Genomic DNA, 19,329 nt, shown 5'->3' with positions numbered 1-19,329 from the left:
AACCCAAGTCTGAAAATAATTCTCTTTATAACATACTTGGCAAATGATCATTCAGTTTTTGCTTAATGATCTCTAATAAGAGGAAACATACTACTGTGTTCGAAGACAGTCCATATTATTAAATAATTTTTATTTTCTAGTTTAAATCTCATTTTTTGGGGGGGGGGGGGAGCAACATCTACACATTGTCCCTAGGTAGTTCTACTTTCTGGGCTAAATAGAACAAGTCCCATACAGCTTAACAGTGCAAATGCTTCAAATATTCGAAGACACTTATCATGTCCTCTGTGAGTCTCCTCTTTTCCAAGGTAAACATCCTCAGTCCCCTCAACTGATATGGTGCCCATAAGTTTATTAATAGGGGTAGGGACTGTTTCTATGGTTTCACTAGTTCAGGCAACTGCCAGGAAAGGAAAATGCTTTGAACTACATAAATCTGCATCTTCTCCGTGATTTACAGTCTTCACAAAATGGTCTAGAGCATTAAAAGAGTGATTTGCCCAGGGTCCACAGAGGTGGTCTTAAACCCTGTTATTCCTGGTTTCAAGGCTAGTTCACTATCCAGTATGCTAAAAATATTTCTCAGTTTACCAACATCCTTCCAAAAACATGACACTCATATTTGAACACATTATTTCTAAATGTAGGCTGATGACCAGAAGAGAGGACAACAGGACTCTAACTCCTTACTTTTAGAAATGGCATCTCTTTTAATGAAGTCTAAGACTCCATTAATTTTCATGGCTTTTATGTCACACTGCTGAATCATACTGTAGTTTTTTAAATCCTCTTACGAAGTGGGAAAAATGAGGGATGACACATAGAGAGCCAGACTGCTCCATTGGAATCCTCAAGATGTAGGGACCAAGGGAAGAATGCCTCCAGAATGTGGGATAGAACTCCTATGGTGAACTTCTAGGAGGACTTGGATAAAAATAGGCAAACTTGAATAGGTTGAGATATGAAGTGAAGGAACTCCCAAACTGATGACATCACAGGTCTATTTAAATATCTAAGAATACTGATTAAGAGTAAGACTCCTAGATATTTTTTTGATGAACTGGTATCTAGCCATGTCTCCTCCATCTTGGACCTAAGAAGCTGAGAGTAAGACGTGGTATTTGGTCCTATTACACTTCCTCTTATAATTTTAGCTCTTGACCCTTCTTCAGTGTATCCCTTCTGATGCAAAGTATATTGAACAGAACCAGGAGAACATTGTCCACAGTAACAGCAACGTTGTACGATGATCAGCTGGTATGACGTAGCTATTCTCAGCAGGACAATGACAATTCCTAATGATTTATGATGAAAAATGCTATCCATCTCCAGAGAAAAAACTGATGGAGTCTGAATGCAGACCGAAGCATGCTTATTTCCAGCATGAATTTTCTTGTTTTCTAGTATGATACACTAATATGGAAACATGCTTTGCATGACTGTTCACGCATAACCATTATCAAATCGCTTGCCTCCTCAATGAAGGGGGTGGAGAGGGAGAGAGGCAGAGAACTTGAAACTCAAAACTTTAAAAAACGAATGCTAAACATTGTTTTTCCGTGTAATTGAGAAAATATAGTATGTACTATTGTGCTATATAAGAAATGATAAAGTGAATGGTTTCAGAGAAACCTGAGAAGACTTGTATAAAATGATGTAAAGAAAACAAGACCCGAACAACTTATACAATGAAAACATTACCATACGGACAAACAACTCTGACAGACTTACGGATTCAGATCAATGCAATGACCAGCCACGACTCCAGAGAACTAATAATGAAACACAAGCAGTGAAGGGTGAACAGGCGAAAGGCTCCAAGTGCGCGAGGAAACACACCCGTGTTCTCCCCTTCTGCGGGCCGTGCCTAATTCATCTGCTTTGTTTATCTCGTTCTGCAGCTCATTTTTAAGGGGGATGTTAATTTCATTCTCAAGAGGAATGGGGGAAGAAGGAGAGGGGAAACCGGCAGGACGTGGATTTTTGCTGAATCAAAAAAATAAATTTAATTTTAAAAAGACAGAAAAGCAACTTCAAAGAAATAAAAGAGTCTATTTATAGGGGTTAGCAGGCAAGGTAGGTAAAAGGATGGATAATGGCCATCTATGACAGCTAGCAAGATAAGACTTCACAGGTCAGACAGAATAACGACAGGCAAAGGATTTGGATTTTACCTGAGAGTAGATTAAGCTTTATTATCCTGAGTCTCTTTAACCTTGGTGGGGCTCTAATGTGTGGCAGGAGACAGCTGGGTGGTCTTCTAAAGGGTAGTTATGGGCTTTGTCCCTTATGGCTTTCAGCTGGTAGCCATTATATAAGATTGAAGCAGCTAGGTGGTGCAGTGGATAGAGCACCAGTGTAGGAGTCAGGAGGACCTGAGTTCAAATCTCACCTCAGTAACTGGACACTCACTAGCTGTGTGACCTTGGGCAAGTCACTTAACCCCAATTGCCTCATCCTGGGTCATCTCCAGTCATCCTGATGAATAGCTGGTCACTGGACTCAGATGGCTCCAGAGGAAAAGTGAGGCTGGTGACCTGCACAGCCCTCCCTCACTCAAAACAAAGTCATTATTTCTCTGATAGCACGGTCTTCTTTGGAAACGAAGGATGAACACACACTGGCTATCTGATCAGGACAGAAGTTCTCAGATACAGTTATAGGTCACAGTTTTTCAAACTATGGAGGTAACCTTCTTGGGAAAGCACAAGACCCTCCGGAGGGTAGGGGCATGAAGCAAATGCCAAAAGTTATTGAATTTGTCCAAGTACAACTCCTTTACAAATACACACATCCCAAGAGATCATAAAAATGGGAAAGGGTCCCACATGTACAAAAATATTTATAGCAGCACTCTTTGTAGTTGCCAAAAACTGGGAGTCAAGGGGATGTCCATCAATTGGGGAATGGCTGAACAAATTGTGGTGTATGAATGTAACGGAATACTATTGTGCTATGAGAAATGATGAACCGAAAGACTACAGAGAGGCCTGGAAAGATTTATATGAACTGACACTGAGTGAAAGCAGCAGAACCGGGAGAACTTTGTATATAGTAAAAACCACAGCGTGTGAGGAATTTTTCTGATAGACTTAGCCCTTCACAGCAATGTAAGACCTAAAACATTCCCAAAGGACTCGAGGCAAAATGCCATCCACATCCAAAAAAGAATTATAGAATTGGAATGCAGAACGAAGCAGAATATTTTCTCTTGTGTTATGTTTTGTTTTGCTTTGTTTTCTCATTCATTTTAATTCCCCTATGCAACATGACTAATGTAAAAATCTGCTTAACAACAACGTATATATAGAAACCATATAAGATTGCATGGCATCTTGGGAAGGAAGGGGAAAGGGAGGGGGAGAAAAATCTAAGACTCATGGAAGTGATTGTAGAAAACTAAAAATAAATAAATTTTAAAAACAAATTATAAGAAACTAAACAGGGGTTTATATTTGCTCTTAGAAGCAAGACACCTGAAAAAGTAGGGGAATTACAATCAGATCTGAGCTTAAGAAAAATTACTTTCGCATCAGTGTGCACAGGACGCACTGGAATGGAGAAAAGAAAGACTTGGGCCACAGAAGCCAGGATGTTATTGACAAGATGTGACAAATGGTTGGTTATGTGAGGCGAATAAAGGTAAGAAAGTTCAGAATAATGTTGAGGTTACAAACCTAGAAGACAGAAAAGATGATAGTATCTTCAAAAAAAAAGAGGGAAGTTTGGAAAAAGGGGATGGGTTTGGGAGTTCAGTTTTGGACATGCTGAATTTGAGGTGTCAATGAGATATCCAGTCGGAAATGTCCAATATACAACTGGTAACGTGGGACTGAAACTCAGGGGAAAGACTGGGGCTGGATATGTAGTTCTGGCAGTCATCTATATATGGATGATAGTTAAACCCATGGGAATTAATGAAGTTACCAAAAGAAAAAGTACAGGAGGAAAAGGAAAAAGGAGCTAGGACAGAAGTTTGGGGAACCCCCATAGGTAAGACAGGAAAGGAAACTGAGGAGTGGTCAGACAGGTGGGAGGAGAACCAGCAGAGTGTGGTATCATGAAAACCCATACAGAACACAGTATCCAGCAGGAAAGGGTGATCAATAACGTCAAGTGCAGCAGAGGTCAAGGATAAGGACAGAGACGACCTTCAGATCTGGCAACTAAGAGATTTCTGGTAACTTTAGAGACAGCAGTTTTATGTGAGTGATGAGGTCAAAAGTCAGATTTCAAGGAGTTAAAGTGAGAGGACAGCAAATCGAGGCACCAAGTACAGACAGCTTTTTCAAAGAATTTCACTGAGAAAGGGAAAAGAAATATAGGATGAAAGCTTGAGGGATGGGAGAGAATAGGGAAAGTTTTTTTAAGGATGTGGGTATAGATTTAAGCATGTTGAAAAGCAGGAGGTAAGGAAAAATAGGGAGAGGTTGAATATTCAATAGAGAGAGGAAGACTGAGAATGCCCCCTTCTGGAGAAGACAGAACAAAAGATGGGAACAGATGTAAATATAAAGGCCACAGGAAAAAGAAAGGGCCCTTTCTTTTTCAAAGATCATTTTTGAAATAAACAGGATTCAGTCTGGCTTAAATATGCCACAGTCAAATGAAAAACTAAATTGGAAACCACAAAGAGAGAACATAGCAGTTTCTGGCAGCAATCAATTTATGACTTAATATGGGAGCAAAGATATTATGAAAATAATGCTTACCTGATAAGATCTGATGGGGTATCACGGCCTTTGGCTTCATCATCCTGCCGGACTTCACAGACACGGCTAAACACAGACACTGTCTTCTGAGAACTAAGGATAACAGAGTAAAGCGATAAGTCTACATTTGTTTGGCGAGAATAAACAACTTTCAATCAGACAACAAGCTTTTACTAAGTGATGACTGTATCAAGCACTGTGCTACATAACAGAAATATCTCTCAGGCACCGCAGGTAAATAACCTTCCTTCACATTTCTTCTCCCATAATTCTTCCCTTGACCCAAGATGCAGCTTTCTTATATGCCTAATGCAGCCTAAGAAAATCTGCATGAGGAAAGTCATCAGGAACAATAACATAATCCCACAATCCCTAGCCCCATGCTATCATCCAACAGCATTTCTGTCCCACTGCAGTGCTCAGCTCTTACTGGCACTATATAATCTTACAAATGGACGAAAATAGCAACACTTCTTCTTGTGTAGGCAGAAGACAGAATGATCCTTCTTCTAAACATAACCTTATGAGAGCTACTGTGTACAGAAACACAGAAACAAAAAAAGAAGCTCAAGTACTCCTGTGTTCAATCTATTTGTAAAGAAACCATATCCCACAATCTAGTTTTTCCTACAGATCAAGATTTTCATCTGTTTGGGTATGCTTTTAAAACAAGATAAACATATACTAATACCATCACCAATAACGCATATTAACAACCACTTCCTTTCATTCCAATCTCTTCCTTTGTTACACTCCCACCCTTGCTCTCTGTCCCACACTCTAAGGTTTTCTCTAACTTTAGAAATAAATTAAATTGTACATGCAGACCAACAATAAGCGACATCTGGAATACAATACCACAACTACAGAGTAAAACAAATGTTTTTTTCTCCACTGTAAGACTATAGATTTATAAAGGGTATTTAGCAGAAAATTCTAAAGTAACATATAAACCACACCCAGAAACATTAAGTTCATTTTACAGGAAGAGATATTAAGTCCAGAGTGATGAAATTCTTTTTTCCAGAATATGTAGTAAACAAGAGGTAGGAACAGGATTGTATCAAAGAACTTGCTCTGTCATGCTTTAAGCAGTGCTACTGGAATTTAATGTTCAGTAGTATTATAGTCAGTAGCAGATGAGACTTTTATACCCTCCGATAGCCACCAGATGGCAAAGCTCTACTACACAGGCTGGAATCTAAAGATACTGTCACCCTCAAGGCATCATAGCAAGAAAGAGCCAAGACCACACGACGCTCCACCACCACCACCACCACCACCACCACCACAACCACAACCCAGCACAACACAGCTATCAGTCTGGGACACTAACTCCAACGATCTTCTCTAAGAGCCAACAATAACAAGATCAAGAACGATACACCACCAAACTGCAGTTAGTTTGGGACACTCACTAGAAATGATCTCATATAATGTGTGTTCGTCCTTCGTTGCCAAAGAAGACCACGCCATCAGAGAGATAATGACATGACTTGTACTGGACTTTGTTTTGAGCGAGGGAGGCCTGTGCAGGTCACCAGCCTCACTTCTCCTCCAGAGCCATCTGAATCCAGTGACCAGATATTCATCAGGATGACTGGAGATGACCCAGGATGAGGCAACTGGTCAAGGTCACACAGCTAGTGAGTGTCCAGTGTCTGAGGTGAGATTTGAACTCAGGTCCTCCTGACTCCTGCACTGGTGCTCTATCCACTGCACCACCTAGCTGCTTCAATCTTATATAATGGCTACCAGCTGAAAGCCATAAGGGACAAAGCCCATAAGACCCTCTAGAAGACCACCCAGCTGTCTCCTGCCACACATTAGAGCCCCGCCAAGGCTAAAGAGGCTCAGGATGAGGATTCTAATATGATTACTGGAGCAAATTTTTAAAAATTGTTTTTGTCAACATTTTAGTCAAGAATTAGCAGACAAAACACTGGTCTTATAAGAGTATTAATGAAAAAAACTGTGACATTCAATCTTTCCTCCTACAAATCCTTTCTTCTAGGTTTCATTTTAATTTTTTTCTACTATCGATAAATCATCTTTTCCTTCATTACCAGTGGCTCTGTATGAGACTGCTCTGCATAGCAACAAGCTCTGGTTACCTGGCAACAGACTCAGCAACAGCAGTGGATCCATTTTTCTTTTCACCACTTATAGGCTCTGAACAAAAACACAGGCAAGGAGGGAAGGGAGAAAAATAGAGAAATAATCCAGTTAGTATCATACCTAAAAACCTCCTTATTCTTCTACTCTTTCTTCCCCCACTCAGCAGTAGGAAGAAATAGGAATAAAGAATAGGAACAGAAGGAAAAAATCATTAACTATGATTTAACAATACAAGCATTCCCCATTCCTAACAATCCATATCCTCACTGTTGTGAACTAAGTGGACATAACCAAAAATATTATATGAAATTACTTAGCTGCAGGTTCTAAAACTGTCACCTACATATCTCTAAATCAGGGGTCCCTTAACCTGGGGTTTGTTCATTTTTTTAATATCTACCTTTTCAAAGTTAAATATTTTTAAATTTTAATTTGGCTTCAAATATAAATCATTGTATTTCAATATAATTGGTTTCCTTTGTAATTTACATATTTTATTCTGTGCATTTTAAAATATTATTTTCAGGTGTTCATAAGCTTTACTAGACTGTGCAAAGGATCCATGACACAAACAGGTTAAGAACCTCAGATCTAAATAAAGATAAATTGAGTAATTAAAATAATATTTCACCTTTGTATAATGTTTTAAAGTCTGAAAAGCACTTCACAAATATTAACTTCTCAAATATTATCATCAAAACTAAGCAGCAGAGATGAGGAAGGTGAGGCTCAGAAAGATTGCCTGACATGGCTAAGTTCACTCAACTAGTGTCTGGGGTAGGATTCAGATACAGGTCTTCCTGAATTCCTGACTCCAAGTTCAATGACCTAGCTATTCCGCATTCTGCCTCTCCCTGAGATGGTAGTCATGATACCATAAAAATCATCCACATAGAAACTGGAGTCCCTAAGAACAATAAAACAACTTAGTCATATGAAAAAATGCTCTAAATCATTATTGATTAGAGACACGCAAATTAAAATGACCTTGAAATAGCATTTCATACCTATCACATTGGCTAAAATGAATGAAAGGGAAGGCAGCAAATGTTGGAGAGGAGATAGAAAAATTGGGACACTAAGTCATTATTGGTGGAATTGTGAACTGATCTAACCATTGCGGGGAGCAATCTGGAATTGTGCACAGACAGTTATTAAACTGCCTACCCTTTGACCCAGCAATATCACCACTAAGTCTACTTCCAAAGACGACTGGGAAAGAGGAAAAGAACCTCTATGTTCTAAAATATTTATAGCAGCTCTTTTGTGGTGGTAAACAACTGGAAAATGTAGTTACGGTATATGATTTGGATAGAATACTACTAAGCTATGACAAATAACTAGCTCGGTCATCTGAGAAAAACAGGGAAAGACTTGTACGAGATAAGGAGGAGCGAAATGAGCAGATCCAAGAGAATGCTGTATACAGTAACAGCAACAGTTTTAAGAACAACTTTGAGTAAGTTACTTTAACTATTATAAATATCCAAATTCACTACAAAGGACACATGCATCCAGAGAAAGAACTAACAAACAGAAGTATATATAGAATGATTTTATGTTTATATACATATTTGTGTCTAATGGCAGCCATCTCTGGGAGGAGGAGGGGAGGAAGGGGAAAGTGGAGGGAAGAAAAAAGGAAAAACAATTATGATAACTTCAATATATATTTAAAGGGAATAACAAGTTGTACAATCACCTCTTTTTACCGTACTGTGTTATGAAAATGCTTGTTTTATTCCGTAAATTAAAACTTTTTGTAAAAAACAATTTTTTTTTAAAAGAAGAAGAGTGAGCAACTTGAAAAGTGGTTTGGATAATCCAAGTTCAGCTGAAAAATCTGAGGAGTAATAGGGAAGATTACTTACCAACTATGAGTTTTATTATTTTCATCGTTTATAAATGAGATACAAACATTCATGGAGACTGACTTAACTTGTGTTCCAGTGACTATGATCTCTGACAGTAGAAACAAAAGGCAGAAAGCTCCACGTCCTTCCCTAACCCTTCTCCATTGCAGTGCCTTCCCTCTGTTCTCTCCTGTTTATCCGGTATATTGCATCTGTTTGCAGGCTGTCTCCCCTATTAGACTGTGAGCTCCTTGAGGGAGCCTCTTTATTGTATGATGTAAGGGAGCACAGAGTAAGAGCAGGAAGGAACCTTAGGGATTATCTTAGTCTCACTCCCTCATTTTACCGTTAGAGTAGAAGGCAGCAGAGCCAGGACTCAAGCCTAAGTCCTTTGACTCTAAATCTACTCTCCTGGAGCATCATTTTGCCCCTGGTTCCAGCCCTAGGCTTGGATTTCAACGAACTGCAGTACAATTCCAATCTGTTAACTGGAATGAGTGACCAAGAGCCTTTTCTTTGGCCTCAAAACTTTTGCCTTTCAAGTCTATAAACTTCCCTGGTAAACAGATCCCCAACTCAAGGCATGTGCCTACAAGGACCCAATACCGTGGAAACAGCACTAGAATCCAGAAGAAACTGAACACTGTAATTAGTACCATGTTCGATAAACACATCTGCTAACTCGGTTAAGGACTCGATATTCTACAACTATTAGAAAAAATGGAAAGCAATCTGAGAGAATTTGAAGATTTCAAGCCATGTTCCATAATGTGCTCAAAATGGGTGCAGAACCAACACAGAAAAGGTTATATTAAACACATCAGAGAAGGAAGTGATAAGGCATTTTCACAATTGGAAGGGAGGGAAGTTTTTGACCAAACACGGGATAGAAATATTACAAAGTAAAAGAGAGAGGTGTTATTGTATAAAATTGAAAGGGCTTTTGAACAAACAAAAGCAATGCAGGCAGAATCAGAACAAATAACTATTTGGGGGAAAAAATCTCTGCAGCAAATATCTCTGATGAGGTGCTGACATCTAAACTACAGAGAAAATCGGTACAAACAGAAAATAAGACTCCTCTTCCAGTAAATAAATGGTCAAATACTATGAATAAGAGGTCTGCAAATAAAGAACTCTAGGCTACCAACAATCACCTGAAATCTCTAAGCGTAAGAAAAACGCAAGTGAAAACAGCTCGGAAGCTCTATTCCACACCCTTCAGACGGGCAGAGAGAACCAAAAACGGAAAAGGAAAATTGCTGGAAGGGCCACGGGAGAACAGGCACGTTAATTAATGCACTGCTGGTGGAACTGGGAAGTTGTCAAGTCAATCTGGAAAATAATTTGAAAAATATATCCAAAAGATAAAAACTGTGTATACCCTTTGATCCAGTGTAAAACAAACAAGAAAGAGCACTAGGTTTAGGGGCAGAGGGCCTGGGTTCAAGTTCCAACTTTGCTACTAACTACCTGTGTTGCAAATTATTTAACCCAAGGTACTATTAAATTCTATGATCCTATGACTTTTGAAAGTACAGGGTTGATATGGCTTCTTGGGTTCAGAGATTTGCCACATCTAATCCCTAACAACCTAATATTCTCCTTCTGCCAATGCCACTCTATCCTGGTACCCATCTTCAATGCCTACTTGCCCTAGGACCCACATCTCCATACATCCCAATCAGAAAATACTTTCTTGTTTTAAAAAAAATCCTAACAAAGGAAAAGAAACTATACAAAAAGAGTAAGACAAGGTAAACGAGCAGCAAACTATCTATTCTCATACTGTCTATAGTCTCATACTAAGTGATCCTAAATTGTTCTATCTCACTATAATTCCTCAGTCCTCATGTGTCCCATACTGATTCACTCTTGACCTAGAACTCCACTCAGCTCATTCAATTCCCTTGTGGTCTCAAACGAAAATACTGTCTTTTCTCCTTGAAAGATGCCATGCTAATTTTATGATGTTCCCATATCATCCCACAAGGGCATTATGGCTCTAGTTTATTCACATTCCATCATACCAGGTTCACTATCAAATAACTAGGGAGTTTTTGATTGAATAATCAGGAATATTTAGTACTTCTAGTATACTATTACTTAATGACCCAAATCAAAGTATGAAAATGCAACCATTATAGACAGCATTCCTAGTGCTTCAATAATGAGGAAATTCATCCCAACACAAAGTCACCTCTCCCCAAAATTCACACTAGCTAATCTTTCTACTGTTAACACTGCTTAGGAAAAAAAGGGAGTTTGCATGATATATCCTTATACTGTTAGAGATCATCAGTGTGCTGGTTAGTTTTGCTGAACTTTAAAAAATTGTTTTTAATTTTTGTTCTAAGGCAAATTCAGAGGGAAAGGAGAAGGATGTACTAAGAGAAGATTATGATATTAAAAACAAAAAGCATCAATAAAACTGAGAAAAAATTTAAAAAGAAAGAGGGAGTGCTAAGAATAGCCAAGATTATTGCTTAATTGGGTCAATAATACAAAATACCAAAGGGGCCAGAAACTTTTCATAGCTTACCCAGATATGCATAAAAAGATAACTTCCTTTCCAAACTCAATTGCAAGGACTCTTCACTCGCCTCAGTCTCAGGGCTCACCAGTTTCATTTTCAGACTCAATTTTTCATCCACTTCTGGGACAGCTCTGGAATCCCCCTTTTCACTTTCATCAGTAACATCGTTGGACCCCACAGAACTTTCAGCCATGACATCACTGGCTGCTAAGGGGCTCTCTGAATAGCTGTCCACAACTGAAAGAAAGGAAGGAGGAGGAAGGAGAAAAAAACCCCACTAAAGCACACACATTAAATACAGCCTCTCAGGGTCTTCCGTTTGCCTCTGCAATTCCACAGGTCTGCAAGATCCAAGCTGTTGTACCTAGAAGAGATCCTGTCACAAATATCCACAACTACACGCTGTCATTGACACCTGGTCTTAAGAGGAGCAACAGGATTCAGTTCCACTTCCACATCTGGATTTAGGATGCTGCATGAGCCCTCAGCCAACCCACATCTGCCAGCATCAGGCATAGGTAGCAGGAAACTCCAGACGGCATGACAGTTACCTCCCAGCACTGACTAGAGAAAACAAATAGATTAATGTAGAACGTTACTGCGCTGCTGAAGAGGAGCGAGCTACCTAACCATCCCTGCCTGTCAAGCAGAAATATGACATGCACATGGTGTTGCCCAGGAACACATCTGTGAGCTTTAATGTCCCTGCCTAAAACCGAGCTTTCTCTCTTTTCAGGCAGTCTGGTAAACTCTCCTCCCTCCTTTTCCGATGCTCATTCTAACTTTTCCTTTTCTCCAGTGTTCCACACAAGGTAGCTGCTTACTCAATCAATGAATGACTAAAACATTTATGAAGCACTTACTATGTGCCCAGCCCTCTGCTACATTTTGGGATTGCAAAGTCTCCTGCCCTCAAGATTACAGCAATGTTTAATTTTTTTTTTGGTAGTTGACTCCCCTCTACACCTTGATTATCTTCTGTGAAAAAGCAAGCACGGTCAACTTCTACTATACAAATGGTATATTGTTTAAAAGGTCAAAAAAATTATCAAAATGTAAGAAACTGGAAACTGTCACCAGATCCTCAATGGGACTAGAATGAGACTATGAAGATCTGCAGTCAGTCACATTCTTTAAAGTTTACTCCTGAAGCAAGAAGAATAAATGATATAACCCAGTCCCAATTTCTTCGCTGGTCCTAAGGATATCCTTTTTATAAAGGATGACACCTCAGAGTTTCTAGCTCAAAGAGTGTCAGTTTCATATCACTCATCAATAGGAGTACTGTATCTCCTTGGACCTAATTTAAGATGCCCAATCAAAGGTGGAGTTGTGTTGGTCAATGGTGGGATAACATCATCTTCCTTAGGCAAAGTGAAATGAAATGGTGTTTCTGAAAAAGACAGACACAAAATAAGCAATAAAAGAGTAAACTTTAAAGGAGGCCGACTGGGAACCATTCTACTCCCTTGTCCCCAAATTCTCCTCCCGTCATACCATTCCCAGGCGTCATGTCTCCTTCGTAATTTCCATTTCCTCACCATATTGTCTTACAACCCTTAGATGAATATAGATGAATTTAAGCAATGACTGTATAGGCAACTTTATCCTAGAAACTACCCCATAACCTGTTCTGCTATTCAACTACCAACTATTAACTTCTTTCAGTTTGTGGTTTATTTGTTGTTAACTTTTTAAGAACTCTTTTTTCAAAGCAAGTCTTTAATGTTATAAAGATACACTAGAAAGTGTCTCTTCTCTCCTTTTTCCAAACTAATTCTCACCTTTTAGGAAAGACAAGTACTAAAATCAGAGGCCTTGGCTTTAGAAATACCTAGCACAGTGTGTCCTGCACATAGAAGGAGATTAATATTAGGGAAAAGAAATTAAGCTGATCTTTTCTTGAATTATTTAAATCTTAAAATCCCACCCCCAAAAAAATCATAGCAAAGAGGATTACACTGACAGACCTAATATCATCCCGTCTAAGTAAGAGAGAGTCTCCAAAATACACTTAAACTGTGAGAGCAACAAAACGTTCAGTATTTTACAATTTGCATAAAAGTAGCATTACTGTTACAAAATGAAACTAAATAGATCATTTAATAAAATTTCCTGCCTAAAGCATAACAGTCCTCTATAACATTCCTGACAAGCTGCCTGCATTCCCTGTTCTTACAGAACTAAGCGATTCCTTTGTACAGCCTCGTTTCCATTTTTGGTATGCCCTCTTTTCATTCCATAATCAGTAAGTTCTCTATAAGTCACACTGCTGTCTGAGGCTTCTCCTCCTTATCTTCTTCATCAAGATTGTTCACACATACCTTTTAAAAACTCTAACGAGCTCAATGACCAGCCATGAAGCAAGACGGGAGAGCTAATGCATTCAGGTAGAAGAATAAGACATATATTTTTTAGACGTGACAAATGTGAGAAGCTGTTTCGTTTGACTATGCATCTTTGTTACAAGGGTCTTCTTTTTCTTGTCTTTTTGGTGGGGGGATGAACAGGAAGAAAATAGTTTTATGGATTGAAAAAAATTATTTAAAAATTTTTGTTCTTCATTTCCTATTTCTCCTAAATTGAGTGACTTTGCTCAGTGGGTGTCAATCCATGACAGTATACTTATCTTCACCAAACTTCTTCCAATCTAATTCTCCTCAAGTCTAGGTTACATATGATATTCCATTGAGTGTTCTCTCCCTGGTAATTCTAAGATGTTCTATGTTCTATCAACGTTTTCAGTGTTTCTACTTCATTTATCAATTCTACCTTGCTCATCTAAATCTGAATCTGAGTAAGATTCCTGTGAACTTTCTCCATCTTGTGAAAAGCTAAACTATTGGTAAAGCAAATAAAGAAAGCCCAATTCAAATGCCACTCCTCTGTGAAGCTGAGGTACTGCTAACTTACTGTCCAGCCTAGTTAACTTTTTCCCCCAAATATGTTATATCCTATAACTAAATCTAGATTATATCTATAAGACTGTGTTTATTTACTGGTGTTAAGATCTCAATTTTATTATTTTCCACACCCTGCACAATGTTCTACAAATATCTGAGGTCATGAATTATCAATCCAGTCTTTCTTTTCATTTGTTTTGCAGTCCCCTCCACTGTTATCTGTATTTCTATGCCACATCTATCATTCTCTATCGTATCCTATTCAGTGGGTATATCTGTACACTGTTCTCAAATGAGCAAATCTCCACACAAGTATATTCTTTCTAGTCCTTATGAGATCTACCTTTAGTTAAGATGCAAACAGCTCAATCCTCTTCTCTAACATTAATAGCCACCTGTTCACTTCCTGAATTCTCCTCTTCTAAATTCCCAATTTCCTGACAAATCTTTGGCCCAGAAATCTCTCTGTGTCTCTGTGTCTGTGTCTGTGTCTGTGTGTCTGTCTCTCTCTCTCTCTTTCTCTCTCTCTCTCTCTCTCACACACACACACACACACACACACACCCCTTTCTTTTGTCTTTAACCTCCTTGGGGCATACATATATATTTTAAGCACACATATACACGCACATATACATACACACACACACACACACACTTGTGTGTGTGTGTGTGTGTGTGTGTGTATTCCCCTAAGGAGGTTAAAGAAAGGTCCCATACACAGCAAAATATTCATTGAAGCCCTTTTTGTGGTGGCAAAGAAATGAAAACAATATAGATCCCCACTGACTGGAGAATGGCTAAAAACAATTATGGTACATGAATGTAATGGAATATTACATAATAAAAAATACAGAAATGGAGAAGACTTACATGAACTGACAGAAATCAAAGTAACAGGACCAGGAAACCTTACACATAATGACCACAATAATATAAATGGAAAGAATCAAAAAAAGCCCGGAACACTGTCATTAGAACGACTGCGTAGCCTGACCCTGGAGAACAGGTAAGAAAACGTGGCTCCCTTTCTTCTTGCGTGGGTGGGGAACCGCAGAAACACCGCATATAGTACCAACTATGGTTTCCTGGTTGGTTTTGAGCTGCCTTTTTTCCTTTTCCTTTTTATCCATTGTTACAAGGGATAAACTGCTAGGCAGGGAAGGCAGGCATGGGCTACACTGAGAAAAGAAGGTATAATTAAAAGGCTGTGGCGAGTGATCAGATATGGGGACGAGAAGGAAGAGTCAGAGATGAATGAAAAGCTAAACTTCTATGAAGTGACAGTATCAACCAAACTACCAGAGAAGTACTTTACAGAGCTAGGGAAAGAAAACAAAGGCCAGGACTCTCAAGAGAATGCAAGGACCTAAAACACTCCCGAAGGACTCTTGAGGCAAAGGCCATCCACATCCAGAGGAAGAACTGTGGAATAGGAACACAGAATGAAGCAGACTATCTTCTCGTGTGATGTTTTGTTTTGGTTTGGTTTTTCTCATAGTTTCTCCCATTCGTTTTAATTCTTCTGTGCAACATGACTAATGCGAAAATGTGTTTAATAAGAATGTATGTGTAGAGCCCACATAACACTGCAAGTCGTCTCAGGTCGGGGGAGGGAGGGAGAGAAAATTTAAATCTTAAGGAAGTGATTGATGAACACTGAAAAGAAATTAATTAAATTAAAAAACAAACAACAACAACAAAAAGAATCTCAGGAGAAATTATGAAAAAAAATTGAGAAAAAAAAGACAGTTAATAGTGCCACACCTTGAATTATACTACAAAGACAGGGTCATCTAAGTAATTTGGTACTAGCTTAAAAAAGAGATCTTGATTCTTAGAACAAATTAGATACTTAACATACAGAAGCAAATAAACGGTGGTAGAGTGTTTGAAAAGCTCCAAGACGCCAACTAACAGGGTAAAGATTTACTATCTGACAAAACTGCCATGAAAAATACAAAGTCGTCTAACAAAAATTAGGCACTGGCCTCCACCTCACACCATAGAGTCTCACACTAGTCCAAATGAACATGGCTTATACACCACCAATGACATAATAAATTAGACAAGCAAAGAAGAAATTAACTTTCAGATTTATGGTGATGGGAAAAGTTCGTGCACGATCAAACAAGGATGGAGAGGTGATATCACAGAAGACTGAAGAGACAACTTTACTCCAAGAAAACTTTAAAGTTTTTATGTAAAGAAAACCAATGCAGTTAAAGTTACAAGAGAACCAAGTATAACTAGGGAAAAAAATCTTTGCAGAAAGTTTCTCTGATACAAGTCTCATTTCTAACATATATATGGGACTGATTCAAATCTGTAAGAACAAGAGCCAAAATGGTCAGAAACGACAAAGTTATCAAATGAAGAAATCTAGGCCATAACAACCACAAGCAAAATTTGAATTAAGCAGTGGTGTCAAGTAGGATCCTTACGGGCCACATTGTGATTTAGAAAATCATAAATTGGCATCATCTATATTGTACAGTACTTTTACTTTGTTAAACATTTCCCAAGTATGTTTTAATTTGGTCACCGCCTCACTAAGGACTAAGCAGTCTACAAGTTACAAATATGGCACCTCTGAATTAAAGAAACTCTAAGGTTCCATATAACACCCATCAAATTGGCAGAAGACAGATTATTTCATTAATTCATTATTGAAGGGACTACAGGAAAACAAGCAAACTAATGCACTGACGGAACAGCTGTGAATTGGTCCAGATATTCCAGAGAACACTTTGGAACTATGCCCCAACAATCAATAAGCTGAGCATGTGCTTTGAACCAGGGATACGTAAGGCCTATAAGCCCAAAGAGATCAAAGAAACAGGCAAAGGCCTACAACGGCAGCTCTGTCCAGAGCAGCAAACACTAGAAGCCAACAAGGCATCCTCCCCCTGGGAAGTGTTACACAAATACGCCAACAAATGTTCCAGAAAACGACTGCACCGTAAGAAACGGTGAAATGGGCAGTTTCAGAGAAATCTGTAAAAACTCGAATTTACCGCTACAGAAGCAAATAAGGACTAAGAGGACAATTTACACAGTAACAACATTACTTTAAAAAAAACAGCTTCCCAAGACTTGAGAACTCTGATGAATGCAATTCAAAAGAAATAAATGTGAAGCATGTTATTCACCTCCTGCCTAAAGAGGTGAAGGCTCAAAATACAGAATGCGACATGTTTCTGGTCATGGCCAACAAGACAATCTGCTTTCCTTGACTACAAATATTTGCCATGATGATTTTTTTGGTTGCTGTTTAGGAGAGAAAATAAACGCTTGCTAATTGAACAAAAAACTGAGACGAACAGAGGAAGGGACAGACAGGGAGAAGCAACGGACAGCTTTGTGAATGCAGCACTGGAATTCTAGGGAGAGGTCAGAGATCTGACAGTCATCTGTGTACAGATAAAAAACATCGATATGAGAATGGATGAAAATTCAGAGAAAGAAAGAAGAGTGGAAACTTCTCTTACAGGGCAGGAGGATGGGGCAGGAGATGAAGAAATAGTCAAAAAAGGTGCGAGCAAAAGCAGAAGAAGGAAGTGCTACCGAAACATCAGGAATGGAAAGCATCAAGACGGAACAGGTAAAGAACCAATCAGTCAAAATGCGAGAGGGAGGGAAAAGATGAGGACTGCAGGGGGGAACCTTAAGACAGAAGTTTCAATGGAGAGGTGGGAATACAAACAGGCTATAGCAGGAGCCACTGCAGACTTCTCTTCTTGCTATTTAGTAATGAAAGGAAGAAAGAAGAGACAAGAGAACAGCTTGAGGGACTGCAGGATGGGAGACTGAACAGGACAAAGGAAAGAGAGTGATGGCACAACGGAATGAGATAAGAGAAGACGTGGGACACAACGAACCAAGGCCACACACAAAGGACTGAGCTTCAGCTAAAGCTAAAGAAGAATAAATCCTTGGGCATGGAGAAGTGAAAACATGAATAAGGACAGAGAAGCGAGGAGTAGGATCATGCCATGAGATTATAGATCATAGCATTACTTCAAATCGATGGGGATGCAGAGGTCATCTAGTCCAAACACCCTCGTTTTACAGATGAGGAAACAGAGGTCTGTAAGCATTAAATTACTTGTCAAAGCCGTTAAATAGCTAGTAAGTAGATCAGGTCCTCTTCACTGTACTATGTCGCCAGTTGGTCAAACAGGTTTTTAAAGTGGTTTACTGTGTATCAGGCACTCTAAGTTCTGTGAATAAAAATAAAGGCAAAAATGTCTTCTCTGCTCTCAAGGAGCTCATTATAATGAGGGAGAGAATAAGAAAATAATTATGCACATACAAGATATACACAAGATAGAAGGTAATCTCCGAGGGAAGGCTGAATCTTGAAGGAAGTCAGCAGCAAGGAGGCGATGGTAAGGAAGGAAGGCACTGCAGGTGTGGGGGAGAGCAGTACAAAAGCACAGGGATTGGTGTATACACAAGGTAGGGCAGTATAAATAGATCATAAGAGTAAAGAACAAAATGTAGTAGAAGACTGGAAAGGTAAGAAAACATCAGACTCTGAAATGCTGTAAGCACCAGAGATTTTTTATTTGAACCTACAAGTCAAATGGGGGTCACTGAAGTTTAATGAGGGAGGAGGGGGATAACATCATGAGATCAGCACCTTATGAAATCACTGGCAGCTGAGTGGAGGATGAAATGGAATGGGGAAAAGACTTCAAGTAGGGAAACCACCTGGAGGGCTATTCCAATAATCTAGGAAAGAAAATGTGGTGAAGGTCTGTAGGCACTAGGTGAGTTAACAAAGGACACGTTATAAGGACATGTTATAAAGGCAGCAACAACACACTTTGCCAACAGACTGGATACACGGAGTGCAAGTAAAGAACTGAGAACAATACCGAGGATATTGTACAAGCCTGCCCTCCAGAGTAAAAGGGCAATTGAGAAGAAGTATGGATTAGGGGCCTTGGTGGGGGAGGGGTGCAATCTCCTGAATTTAAATGAATTTAAAAAAAGATGAGGTTATTTCTTGAGAGGGGAAAGAAAGATTGGAATTGAAGGCTTAAGGGGAAATGAGAAGTTTTAGAAGAGTCACTGCAGTCCAAGTCATGATCAATATGGGATGGATAAAAGGCCTGTTACTCAGCAGCAAGGGTCCAATACAGACTAAACAGAACACACATTCAGGGAATGCAGTCCATAAGTCCGGATGCTTTCTTCCC

The 19,329-nt window shown here is 39.1% G+C and overlaps 1 protein-coding gene across 16 annotated transcripts in view; it reads right to left on the bottom strand.

Moving 5' to 3' along the window:
* Positions 1–19,329, bottom strand: part of LOC140514419 (TP53-binding protein 1-like) — a 125,748-nt gene that overhangs the window by 42,897 nt on the left and 63,522 nt on the right. For 15 of the 16 annotated variants that reach the window (XR_011970601.1, XR_011970598.1, XR_011970600.1 and 12 more), the window contains 3 exons: positions 11,226–11,456; positions 6,827–6,884; positions 4,713–4,805 (listed from right to left, as the gene is read on the bottom strand). Coding sequence is in view for 9 of the 16 variants with exons in the window: in XM_072624760.1 (XP_072480861.1) it covers positions 4,713–4,805; positions 6,827–6,884; positions 11,226–11,456 (382 nt within the window). In the remaining 7 variants the exon portion in view is untranslated. The remainder of the gene's footprint in view (positions 1–4,712; positions 4,806–6,826; positions 6,885–11,225; positions 11,457–19,329) is intronic. The other variant, XM_072624757.1, reaches the window with a different exon arrangement.

Source organism: Notamacropus eugenii, chromosome 7 (genome assembly GCF_028372415.1).
Source record: "Notamacropus eugenii isolate mMacEug1 chromosome 7, mMacEug1.pri_v2, whole genome shotgun sequence".
Taxonomy (NCBI): domain Eukaryota; kingdom Metazoa; phylum Chordata; class Mammalia; order Diprotodontia; family Macropodidae; genus Notamacropus; species Notamacropus eugenii.
The sequence above is the reverse complement of the archived record's forward strand: the minus strand, read 5'-3'. Positions and strand labels throughout refer to the sequence as shown.